The sequence below is a fragment of the Babylonia areolata genome, chromosome 19 (assembly GCF_041734735.1).
Source record: "Babylonia areolata isolate BAREFJ2019XMU chromosome 19, ASM4173473v1, whole genome shotgun sequence".
In the NCBI taxonomy this organism is placed as follows: domain Eukaryota; kingdom Metazoa; phylum Mollusca; class Gastropoda; order Neogastropoda; family Buccinidae; genus Babylonia; species Babylonia areolata.
In genome coordinates this window covers 31,676,612-31,689,248 of record NC_134894.1, presented here as the reverse complement: position 1 = coordinate 31,689,248, position 12,637 = coordinate 31,676,612, and the positions used below count along the sequence as shown (strand labels likewise).

General features: G+C 44.8%; 1 protein-coding gene across 5 annotated transcripts in view; it reads left to right on the top strand.

The window, feature by feature from the left end:
• The window catches only part of LOC143293632 (antiviral innate immune response receptor RIG-I-like), a 35,777-nt gene that overhangs the window by 6,025 nt on the left and 17,115 nt on the right, over positions 1–12,637 (top strand). For 4 of the 5 annotated variants that reach the window (XM_076604723.1, XM_076604722.1, XM_076604725.1 and 1 more), the window contains 7 exons: positions 11–349; positions 2,467–2,532; positions 3,058–3,223; positions 5,101–5,327; positions 7,496–7,698; positions 10,398–10,582; positions 12,155–12,368. In XM_076604723.1, coding sequence (XP_076460838.1) covers positions 11–349; positions 2,467–2,532; positions 3,058–3,223; positions 5,101–5,327; positions 7,496–7,698; positions 10,398–10,582; positions 12,155–12,368 — 1,400 coding nt within the window. Of the gene's footprint in view, positions 1–10; positions 350–2,466; positions 2,533–3,057; positions 3,224–5,100; positions 5,328–5,374; positions 5,388–7,495; positions 7,699–10,397; positions 10,583–12,154; positions 12,369–12,637 lie in introns of those variants that run through there. The other variant, XM_076604726.1, reaches the window with a different exon arrangement.

The window sequence follows — 12,637 nt, the reverse complement described above, 5'->3', positions numbered from 1 at the left end:
GTTCCAACAGTCCATCCCATCCTGCATGAGATCATCATTGATCAGACCCATCATGAGGACACTCTTGAACATCAGCTGAACCTGCTCAATTTTTTCATGGATGACATCACGCGTTGTGTGAATCCTATGGCCCTGCTGCCTTCTTTGTACTCCAAGAATCTGCTGAGCAGGGAGTCCTGTGAATGCCTTCGCACCTTGTGTGAGCAGAAGGGGCCAACACTAGGCGCCATCTACATGGTCTGTAACATCCACCGTTTGAGATCGGACTGGTATGAAACATTTCTGACACTGCTGGTGAACGAAGGCTATGAAGAGCTGGTGAAGGATGTCGACGACAAGTTTTACGACAGTACGTATTTTTGTTTTGATTTGAATGACAGTTTACATCAACAGCAAGGCTTCTGTGTCCTGATTTGAATGGCTTTGACAGTCAGTGACAAGGCTTATGACTGAGTGTGTGTCATTGTCCTAATTTGAATGGTCGAGAAAGTAAATGACATGTTTTTTTGAAAGAACATGTCAATGTCCTGACTTGAATGACAGTTTACATTGATGACAAGACTTATGACAGTACATGTCTTTGTCCTGATCTGAATAACAGAGAAAATCAACGAACAAAGTTTATTTCTGTATTTGTCTTTGTTCTGACTTGAATGACTGTAAACATCAGCAACAAGGCATTTCCTCTTCTTCTTCTTTTTTTATAATGTTTATGCCCAGAGTGAGGTTTCTTTTTCAGTGATCATTCAAAAAACCCCACTCAAATAATGATAGCAGACAAAATCATCAACATTAATGGGATAGCGGGGAAAATAAGAATAAAGAAGGAAAGACGAACAAAACCTGAGTGTTTCACAATCTAGTCACAAAAATACATACCTGTTGTAGGGGGGAAAAAAAGCAGCTCAACAAACAAAAACCAACAACCATCACCACACAAAAAGAACAAGTGAACAACCAGTGGATATTTCACACATACACATTAATTGCCATTGTGATAATTATAAGAAGAGTTTTAAATTAAAATCTGATGGGGTGACCAGTTGACAACAAGGCTTACAATTGTGTGTGCCATTGTCCTGATCTGAATGATGAAATTTCTGTGGGAAGGTATGTGCCTGTTTCACCATATGAATGATGGTGAATGTTGATGACAAGGTTTTCTACAGTGTTTGTCATTGTGCTGACTTAAATAACAGTGAACTTCAACAACAAGGCATTGCCAGTTAGTTTCATTGCCCCTAATAATGTGATGTTACTGGGTCATGAAATTAATTTTTTTTTCTTTTCTTTCTTTCCATCTACAGTAGGGGTAGAAGGGGGTATATAGGATAGTCTCTGTGTGTATGTGTTTGTAAATAAATAGGAACATAAGCAAATTGGTAGGAAAAGCTAACATCAAACAACTATAACAAATGTCCTATTGGACTGCGCATGAAACCTTCTACAATAGCAGATAACATCTTGAAATTATCAAAGATTCATTCAAATGAACTTTCTGAAAGGTCTGCTAAAAATGATTTCAAACTCTGGCATCACGTACTACGTGTTTCCTTGAGATAAGGTCTCCACATATGCATTTCTCATCTTTGCTGAACTTAGTGACAAAAGTGTTCCGTTTTGTCATGTGCAATAATGTATGAATCTGCCTTATTGTGGTTGAATTACTGTGTGAGTGTGTGTGTGTGTGTGTGTGTGTGTGTGTGTGTGTGTTCCTTTCTTGCTTGTTCACTCTATGTAAAATTTCTCATGTATTGGAAGTTCATTAAATGGAAATACTGCTATGTATAATGGTGTTGGGAATACAGAAAAAAAGAAAAGAGAAAGTATTTAAAAAAAAAGATAAATAGGTATATATGGAATATAGAAAAAAAAGAAAAGAAAAAGTATTTGATATATATATATATATATATATATATATATATATGTATATATATATATATGGATTTAATATTCAATCTATAATCACATAAAATGCATCATCCAGTGAGCCCGACAGGTCATGGTGTGGTGTCCAGTTTTTTAAACTTAGGATTGACTACCAAGATTATATATATATATATATATATATATATATATATATATATATATGTTGTTTTTGTTTTTGTTTTATTGGAGAGTGGAGGAATTGGGGGGGGGGGGGGGATAAAAATACTTTTTCTTTTCTTTTTTTCTGTATTACACTGGCTAAAATGAGGGAGTTTTCTGTTAACTCAAACTGTTTATCTATGTCTTCTTTACTCTTGTCTCTGTTTTTTTTTCTGTTTTTGTGTGTGTGTGTGTGTGTGTGCTTCTCTTGTCCTTTTTGCCCTTGTGTCCCTGCCCTCTCCCTCTGCAGTGACCTCCCTTTGCCCACCTCCACATTTTGTCTGTATGCTAGTGAGCCATAGCCTTCCTGTGACATGTTAAAAGATAATATTCAAAAACATTTCTTTTGTTGTTGTTGTTTTTTCTTAATTCAAACAGCAATAATGAAAAACGCTGCAACAGACCATCAGACCAGCTCTGCCAAAGAAGAAACTGTACTGGAAGGTAAAGATGAATAACAGTGTATTAGACTGAGAGAGAGAGAGAGAGAGAGAGAGAGAATTTGTCACTGTGAGTATGTGGGTGTAGACGGATATTGTGTGTATGCACATCTATGTCTTTTGGCTTATTTTGAATGACAGAAGTTACAGAAACCCATGCACATAATCAACTTTTATGCAAATATGCTGGCATACACACCCATATGAATATATGCATACACACATGGATGCATGTAATCACTCACTCTTTTAGTCTTTACATTATTCATGCTTTTTTTGGGGGGGGTGGGGGGTGGGGGGGGAGTTGTTTTGCTTTTTTGTCTTGCATACTTTCTTTTTATCAATGGCTTTATGTAAAAAAAAAAAAAAAAAATGTATCTTCAGTGTTCTGTCTGAAAATAAGATTTTTATTTTAACTCTCTCTCTCTCTCTCTCCCCTCCCCCCTCTCTCTCTCCTTCACACAGACACACACACACACACACACACAGGCCAAAATTAATGGGATTCTGTAGGAATGTTACTTTTCAGCTCATGGAGCGGCTTATGCTCCAAGTCCTGTCTATGCGGGCTTTCCACCTCCTGAGGGGGCCGATGAGCCAACTGCAGCCAGCTCTGATGGCACCAAAGGAGAAGACTGTCAACTGAGAACCAGAGACAGAACAGATGAGACTGGGCTCAAATCATTTCTTCACAGGTCTGATTCTTTTTGCATGTGTGTGTGTGTGTGTGTGTGTGTGCATTTTTTTGCATGTATGTGTGTTTGTGTGTGCATGTCTGTGTTTGTGTGCCTGTCTGTCTGTCTGTGTGTTCATTAGACTGCAAATGATTGCTTCTTTCTTATCTGTTTATGTTTTACCAGGATCCAGAAACATGGATTCTTTTATGCTTTAATTGAATGGTATATCTGAAATCTTACTTCTGCCCATGGTCATTTGTATCCAGATTTGAGAGTGCTAAGGGTTCTGTAGCAGTAAGTATCTCTTACTGTCTTAGGTCCTGTTGGCACCAGGATTTGTTATAAATAAAGAAGAAGCATGCATAGAGTACAGCATTGTCATGAAGTCCCTGGCCTAAATGGATCTCCACAACAGCAGCAGTAGCAGCATTCTCATTCATCATAAAAAAGGTATAAAAGTTTGTACCAGGTCTCAAGAATGGATTGTGGCCTCATTTATTTTTTGTTGTTGCTCTCCTCTTTCATGCCTCTGTTTAGTTAGTGATGAGTTTGAGTCAGTCTTCAGAGTGTATAGCCTCATGGTGATAGTCACTGGAAGGACGTGGTGGTGGTAACCACTAGTCCATGCCCAGGAAGATCAAGGGAGTTAATTTTTTTCTGCACATTCTTGCCTGCCAGACTTTTCTGCCATGCTCAGTGAACCCAAAAGAGGTTGGTATTTTTGGGTGCAGCGTACGTCGACAAAGCATTGGCACAGTACATTTTGTGACATACACTGCACATCAACAGCACATTAAAGGGGTTAATCAAATAACTGAATGACGGGCGCAATAGTCGAGTGGTTAAAGCATTGGACTTTCAATCTAAGGATCCCAAGTTTGAATCTCAGTAACAGCGCCTGGTGGTTAAAGGTTAGAGAGTTTTTCAGCCTCCCAGGTCAGCATATGTGCAGACCTGTTTGTGCCTGAACCCCCTTTGTGTATATATGCAAGCAGATCGAATACGCACGTTAGAGATCCTGTAATCCATGTTAGCGTTCGGTGGGTTATGGAAACAAGAACATTCCCAGCATGCATGCCCCGAAAATGGAGTATGGCTGCCTACATGGTGGGGTAAAAATGGTGATAATGTAAAAGCCACTCATGTACATATAAATGAGCTTGGGAGTTGCAGCCCACGAACGAAGAAGAAGAAATAGCTGAATGATTTATAACTAGACATTGATGATTCCAAAGAAACAACAGAAAAAAAAGAAAACTATAGATTCCTTTATGACATACTTATTTACTTACTGTCCATAATGCTCCTTGGCGTATAGAGCAGCAACAAAGAACCGTCACTCATGTCTGATTTGGACCAGTCTCTGAATACTACCCCAGGTGTGCTTCAGGGTCTTAGTGTTCTCCTTTGAATGTTCTGTGCCAGGTGTTCCTTGGCCTTTTTATCTTGTTTTTATGACATAGATTGTCACTAGTGTGGGTCACAAAAATGATGTTGCAGTGAGCCCTCAGCACAATCAGCTATCACTGCGGCTGCCTTCACCTCTACACTCCATCTCGCTCACTACGATCAGCCTCGGATCCACTCTGTTTACGCATACCCAGATTCAAACACTTGACTGTTGGCCGCTGTTCTTTCTCTGCTTCTGGACCTTGCGATTGGAATGAACTTCCTTTTTCGCTTCGTCAAGTCTCCACACTCAGCTCTTTCAAGTCTGGCCTTAAAACCCACCTCTCCCCAAAATAGCCTCCCTTGCCTGCCCTTCCTTGTCTTCATTTTCTACAGTTTTAGAGTTATGCATGCGTGTGAATGACTGGTGCGAAAGCGCTTTGATTTGTCTCTGCACAAGATCCAGCGCTATATAAATACCATTATTATTATTATTATTAAAACAGCTGGAGAGGAACGGAATCAGATGAGGAAGACAAAGAATCCTTTCACTCCTGCGATGCATCCTTTGATGAGGGCGATGGTGATGACCTTGACCTGACCCTGCTGAAATCAAATCTGACTTTGAATGATCCCGGGCGACAAAGGCAGCTGGACAACAATGAGTTTGGAAACTGTGAAAGCATGCCAGAGAGAAAGGAGCTCAGAGAGAAGAACATTTTGATGCCTGAAGGTTTGTGGCTATCTGTGTGTCTGTGTGCTGTCAGACCTGACAACATTTTGATGCCTGAAGGTTTGTGGCTATCTGTGTCTGTGTGCTGTCAGGCCTGACAGTGATTCTTTCCCTGAGATTGGCTCCAGCATTTTTGAAAGTTGGAATGTTTTGGAACAATCCATTTACTGGTAAATGTTTTAATGTATCATTGGAAATTCTCCCCAGTCACAACTGAGAACTTTTTGCTTGGATAGAAAGATGGGGCTTCCTGAACTTCATTTTACTTATGGGAGCATTAATGTGATGATTGTTATCTGGAACTGGGTCTTTATACAGGGCTGTGCCTAGCATGTCTGTGTATGTATGCATGTGTCCACCTTTCCACATACTGAAAATGGGCTGTGGGGATTTCTGTTCTGGGTTTAAAAAAAATATTTAACACACCTATCTTTTATATCTCTTTTATATATCAGTATCAAGACACACACTTCTATCAAGTGGTCCCTGCACCTTGGCCATAACATTTTCAGTATTACAAAATCATTCGCTTCCACCTATGAGAGGGTGATATATATATATATATATATATATATATATATATATATATATATATATATATATATATATATATATATATAGGCAACAGTGGCAAAAACCTTTGAGAGGGTTATAAACTTTCACTATAAACAACTGCATTGTCTGCACTTAGGAGGAAGGAGGCAGAATGGTTAAGATGCATGTCTGCCAATGTAGTGTCCATGAGGGCCTTAGTTTGATTCCTGCTCTCAGCCTTTCTCTCAGGTTGAGTGGAAAATCAAACTGAGGGTTCTTTGGATGAGATGATAAACCAAAGTCCTGTGTACAGCACACACTTGACGCACTGAAAAAGAACCCACTGCAACAAAAGTGTTGTCCTCTGGCAACATTTTTTAAAAATAATTTGTTTCCTCCCACCCCCCCATCCCCCCACCCCTGCATTGAAGGTTATATTTCTTTCATTGAAACATCACGTTTGACAGAATTTTGCACAGTTCACATATGTCACTATATGAAAATTATATCCTTAGCACATTAGGCAATTGCAATGAACTTCAGTGATAATTAACTTGAAAGGGTATTTCTATTTCATGATACACAAAGGACAAAAGGAAATATTGTAATGAAATGAAATTTTTAAAAAAATGTAAACACACACACACACACAAACACACACACACACACACACACACACACACACACACACACACACACACACAAAATCAGTCATTAAAAAAATTAATGATGATAATGACTGACATGTGTCAAACACATTCGTCCCCTTTGCACATTTAAGAAACGTCTGTAATCAATGTCTTGTAAGACAACCACTTTGCTTTAAAGTCTTGAATGTTAGATTGCATTCTTGCATTGTGTTCTTTTATTTTGTAACGCCAGGAAATGTATCTTTCAAAAGCTGCTAAGTTGGGGCCTGCATTTGTCAGATTCCCATATATATAAATGTACATTTTTCCAAGAAGTATCAACAGGTCGAAAACTGTATCAGTGCGAACATGTCCACTGGCAAAATTCTATAAAAGATATCCACTCTGACTGGAACACAAATGTATATATATATATGTATATGCATCCGCTCATGGCCTGACTGAGCACACTGGGTTATGCTGCTGGTCAGGCAGTGTGTTGTGTAGTGTATATGGATTTGTCGAAAAGCAGTGATGCCTAAAATTCTTCTTCTTCTTCTTTGTTCATGGGCTGCAACTCCCACGTTCACTTGTATGATCACGAGTGGGCTTTTACGTGTGTGACTGCTTTTACCCCGCCATGTAGGCAGCCATACTCCATTTTTGGGGGTGTGCATGCTGGGTATGTTCTTGTTTCCATAACCCACCGAACGCTGACATGGATTACAGGATCTGAAACGTGACATGCATATTTGATTTTTCTGCTTGCGTATACACATGAAGAGGGTTCAGGCACAAGCAGGTCTGCACATATGTTGCCCTTGGAGATCGGAAAAATCTCCACCCTTTACCCTGCCTAAAATAAAACTGAAACGGAGTTGTTGTTTTTTCAGTGTGCCAAGTGCATGCTGCAAATGGAGGCCTTGGTTTATTGTCTCATCTGAAAGACTAGATGCTCAGTCTGATGCCATATATTTATATAAACAACTGTGTTACCTGCTCCAGAGAGGTCCACCTTCAAAGACAACAGCAACGAGGACTGCGAGAAGCCTGACGGAGGGCAGGGCGAGGAGGAGGTCCAGCCGGAGCCCCTGGACCTGAGGCCCTACCAAGAGGAGCTGGCCCGGGAAGGGCTGAAGGGGAGGAACGTCATCGTCGTGGCCCCCACCGGCTCTGGCAAAACCCACGTGGCTCTGCGCCTCATCCAGGTGAGTGAGGGACTGCTGTGTGCGCAGCGACTATGACAGGGGGGTGCAGTTAACTGCTGTGTGGTCAGTGACCGTGACAGGGCGGGGGTGGGGGGTTGGGGCAGTTAACTGCTGTGTGGTCAGTGACATTACAGAGCGGGTGTGGGGGGGGGGGGGGCAGTTAACTGCTGCGTGGTCAGTGACGTGACAGGGCGGGTGTGGGGGGGGGGGGGGCAGTTAACTGCTGTGTGGTCAGTGACATTACAGGGCGGGTGTGGGGGGGCAGTTAACTGCTGCGTGGTCAGTGACGTGACAGGGCAGGGTGTGGGGGGGGGGGGGGGCAGTTAACTGCTGTGTGGTCAGTGACCGTGACGGGGCGGGGGTGGGGGGTCAGTTAACTGCTGTGTGGTCAGTGACGTGACAGGGCGGGTGTGGGGGGGGGGGGGGGGGCAGTTAACTGCTGTGTGGTCAGTGACCGTGACGGGGCGGGTGGGGGGGGGGGGGGGGGGGGGGCAGTTAACTGCTGTGTGGTCAGTGATGTGACAGGGCGGGGGTGGGGGGTTGGGGCAGTTAACTGCTGTGTGGTCAGTGACGTGACAGGGCGGGTGTGGGGGGGGGGGGGCAGTTAACTGCTGTGTGGTCAGTGATGTTACAGGGCGGGTGTGGGGGGGCAGTTAACTGCTGTGTGGTCAGTGACATTACAGGGCGGGTGTGGGGGGGCAGTTAACTGCTGCGTGGTCAGTGACGTGACAGGGCAGGTGTGGGGGGGGGGGGGGGGGCAGTTAACTGCTGTGTGGTCAGTGACCGTGACGGGGCGGGGGTGGGGGGTCAGTTAACTGCTGTGTGGTCAGTGACGTGACAGGGCGGGTGTGGGGGGGGGGGGGGGGCAGTTAACTGCTGTGTGGTCAGTGACCGTGACGGGGCGGGTGGGGGGGGGGGGGGGGGGGCAGTTAACTGCTGTGTGGTCAGTGATGTGACAGGGCGGGGGTGGGGGGTTGGGGCAGTTAACTGCTGTGTGGTCAGTGATGTGACAGGGCGGGTGTGGGGGGGGGGGGGGGCAGTTAACTGCTGTGTGGTCAGTGACGTGACAGGGCGGGTGTGGGGGGGCAGTTAACTGCTGTGTGGTCAGTGACATTACAGGGCGGGTGTGGGGGGGCAGTTAACTGCTGCGTGGTCAGTGACATTACAGGGCGGGTGTGGGGGGGCAGTTAACTGCTGCGTGGTCAGTGACGTGACAGGGCGGGTGTGGGGGGGGGGGGGGGGCAGTTAACTGCTGTGTGGTCAGTGACATTACAGGGCGGGTGTGGGGGGGCAGTTAACTGCTGCGTGGTCAGTGACGTGACAGGGCGGGTGTGGGGGGGGCAGTTAACTGCTGTGTGGTCAGTGACATTACAGAGCGGGTGTGGGGGGGCAGTTAACTGCTGCGTGGTCAGTGACGTGACAGGGCGGGTGTGGGGGGGGGGGGCAGTTAACTGCTGTGTGGTCAGTGACCGTGACGGGGCGGGGGTGGGGGGTGGGGGGGCAGTTAACTGCTGCGTGGTCAGTGACCGTGACAGGGCGGGGGTGGGGGGGAGGGAGTGGGGTGTGGGGGCAGTTAACTGCTGTGTGGTCAGTGACCATGACAGGGTGGGGGGGGGCAGTTAACTGCTGCGTGGTCAGTGACTGTGACAGGGGGGCAGTTGACTGCTGTGTGGGCAGCGACTGTGACAGGGGGGCAGTTAACTGCTGTGTGGGCAGCGACTGTGACAGGGGGGCAGTTAACTGCTGTGTGGGCAGCAACTGTGACAGTGGGGCAGTTAACTGCTGTGTGGGCAGCGACCGTGACAGTGGGGCAGTTAACTGCTGTGTGGGTCAGCGACTGTGACAGGGGGGCAGTTTGCTGTGCGTATTCCACTTCTGCCATTAAACAAATTTGTTACAGTTATTGGTTATCCATCTCTCACACATCCTTAGTCAAAGGAGACAGTTATTGGTTATCCATCTCTCATGCATCCTTAGTCAAAGGAGACTGGTTGTTGCCTGTGTCAGAATCACCTGTTAGTCAAAGGAGACTGGTTGTTGCCTGTGTCAGAATCACCTGTTAGTCAAAGGAGACGGTCATTGCTTGTGGCAGAATCACCTGCTAGTCAAAACAGACCGGTCATTGCCTGTGTCAGATTCACCTATTAGTCAAAGGAGACCGGTCATTAAATGTGTCAGAATTACTTGTAAGTCAAAGGAGACCGGTTGTTACCTGTGTCAGAATCACCTGTTAATTAAAGGAAACTGGTTGTTGGTTATCTATCTCTCATGCATCCTTAGTCAAAGGAGATGGTTGTTGCCTGTGTCAGAATCACCTGTTAGTCAAAGCAGACCGGTCGTTGCCTGTGTCAGAATCACCTGTTAGTCAAAGCAGACTGGTTGTTGCCTGTGTCAGAATTACCTGTTAGTCAAAGGAAACAGTCATTGGTTATCCATCTCTCATGCATCCTTAGTCAAAGGAGACGGTAATTGCTTGCATCAGAATCACCTGCTAGTCAAAACAGACCGGTTATTGCCTGTGTCAGATTCACCTGTTAGTCAAAGGAGACCAGTCATTACCTGTGTCAGAATTACTTGTAAGTCAAAGGAGACCAGTCGTTACCTGTGTCAAAATCACCTGTAAATTAAAGGAGACAGGTTGTTGGTTACCTATCTCTCATGCATCCTTAGTCAAAGGAGATGGTCATTGCCTGTGTCAGAATCACCTGGAGCAGGAGAGGGCTGGAGTGCGCAAGGTGGTCTTCCTGGTCAACCAGGTGGCGCTGGCACAGCAGCAGTACAAGGCGTGTCGCAAGTTCCTGACTGACTGGCGCGCCAAGCTGGTCATCGGCAATGCGGGGGCGGAGGCCACTGAGAAGGTGCCCTTCAAGCACCTGCTGATGAGGTGAGGGTCTTTAGTGCTCGTCTTGTGCTCATGATTATTCCTGTTTGCAAAGATAATGGCTGAAAAAACATTTGCACACTCAACTTACAAATAGCACAGCTAGACTCGGTATCCTTTTTTACATTAGCAATGTAAAATTTGGTGATGATTGGGCATCATTTAGGCCTTTTTTTTCTTTTCTTTCTTTTTTTTTTAACAACTCGGGTTTTTCTAGCCGTTTCTTTGAGGCAGGCTCAGGCTGGCAGGCAGATGGTGCTGAGGCAGGACCAGTCACAACAGTGTTAATGCTTTTGACATTATTGGTCGGCAGACCCTCTTGATTTGGCTGAGGGACAACATCTCAGGAAGTGGTGGCAGTAACTGCAGCCAGAGGACACCCAGTATGGTTGGTTTCAGGGGCTGTGCATGGGATGGGATGGCTAGGGAGGGTTTGCAGACCCACTTTCGTCAGATTTTCGTGGAGATTTCCTGGTTATTTTTAGTGAGAACATGCACGTCTTCATTTCCAGTTGTTGTTTTTTCTAGATCACCAAAAGATTAAGATTTTTGTGTGGAAATCACTGTCCTGATGAAAGGATTTTGAACAATTTCAAACTAATTTTGCCAATTTCCAATATATATTTGATTTTATAGATACGCAGATTATATGCTTTATTCTTCTGTGTTTACTTTAAGTGTGTTTCTTGTCACATCTCTGCCATTACGTATTTGAAGTGATCTATTTATAAACTCTGCCGAAAAGTTGTCAGAAAAAAAGTAGTGCAAACTCAGGAAAGCTAGATATGGTGGTGGGCTGCTCATGTCGTCATACGACCTACTTCTCACTCTGCAAGTGGTGAAAGATCCCCTACAAAAGTGGGCCTGCAAAACCTCCCTAATCAGTGTCACCAAGACTTCTCAATGGGGTTTTCAAACTCAGCCAAGCTGATGCTCTTGGGGCAGCGCCAACATCCTTCCTCACCAGTGTTGACAACCTCCACTTTTCATCTCTTGTATGTCTGCCTGTACATTGGGAATGGATGAGTCTGGATCGCCATTCTCCTGTAGTATACGCTGGAGAGACAACTTATACCAAAGGATTGCTGCAGGAGGGTGGGTGGTGGCTTGTGGCTGATGTTGCTCCCATTGCTGGTGGTATTCTAGAGTTAGTGGGGTGTGCAGGTCATCAGCAGAGCATGTAGACAAGCTGCCTGGTGGCCTTGAAGACAGCTGGTAACAGTCTGATCTTTGCTTTTATAATAATAAGACTACAGCAGTGAATGTCAGCCATTTCACAATGCTACCATTCAACGCAATGAACAAGCCATGGACCACTACAATCTTCTAAATACTACAGCCTTGAACAACTTGACCATGGAGGCATCAGCCAGTAGGTCATTAATCTCAGCTCTACCTATTGGTCAAGCATTGTTGGGGTTTTGTTTGTTTTGCTTTGTTTTCTATGTTGATGTTAATGTTCTGTGTTCTTCACCGAAAAGTAAGTGTTCTGTGCTGATGTGAGTGTTCTGTACTCTTTGCCGATCAGTGAGAGTTCTGCTGTTGACGTGAGTGTCTATGTGCATCACGGTACAGGGCAGACATTGTGGTGATGACGGCCCAGGTGTTGCTGAATGCTCTGGACCAAAAGGAGGTGGAGGGGGTGTGTCAGTTCTCTATGCTGGTGCTGGATGAGTGCCACCATACCAACCTGCAGCACCCCTTCAACTCCATCATGCACTACTACATGGCTGTCAAGTACTCCTCCTCTGACGACCATGGTGGTGTACTTTCCCCCGAACTCCCCCAGGTCAGTGTTGTGGATGAACTGAATGAATGGAATGAATAAATGAGTTGTATGGATGAATGAATAGTCTAATTAAATGAATGAAATGAATAGAATGCACAACTACATGCCCATCAAGTACTCCACTGACGACCACATTGGCGTTCTGCCCCCAGAACTCCCCCAGGTCAGTATTGTGAATGAACTGAATGAATGGAATAAATTAACAGAATGCATGCATGAATGAATAGTCTAGATAAATGAATCGAATGAATGAATGAATAGACTGCAGT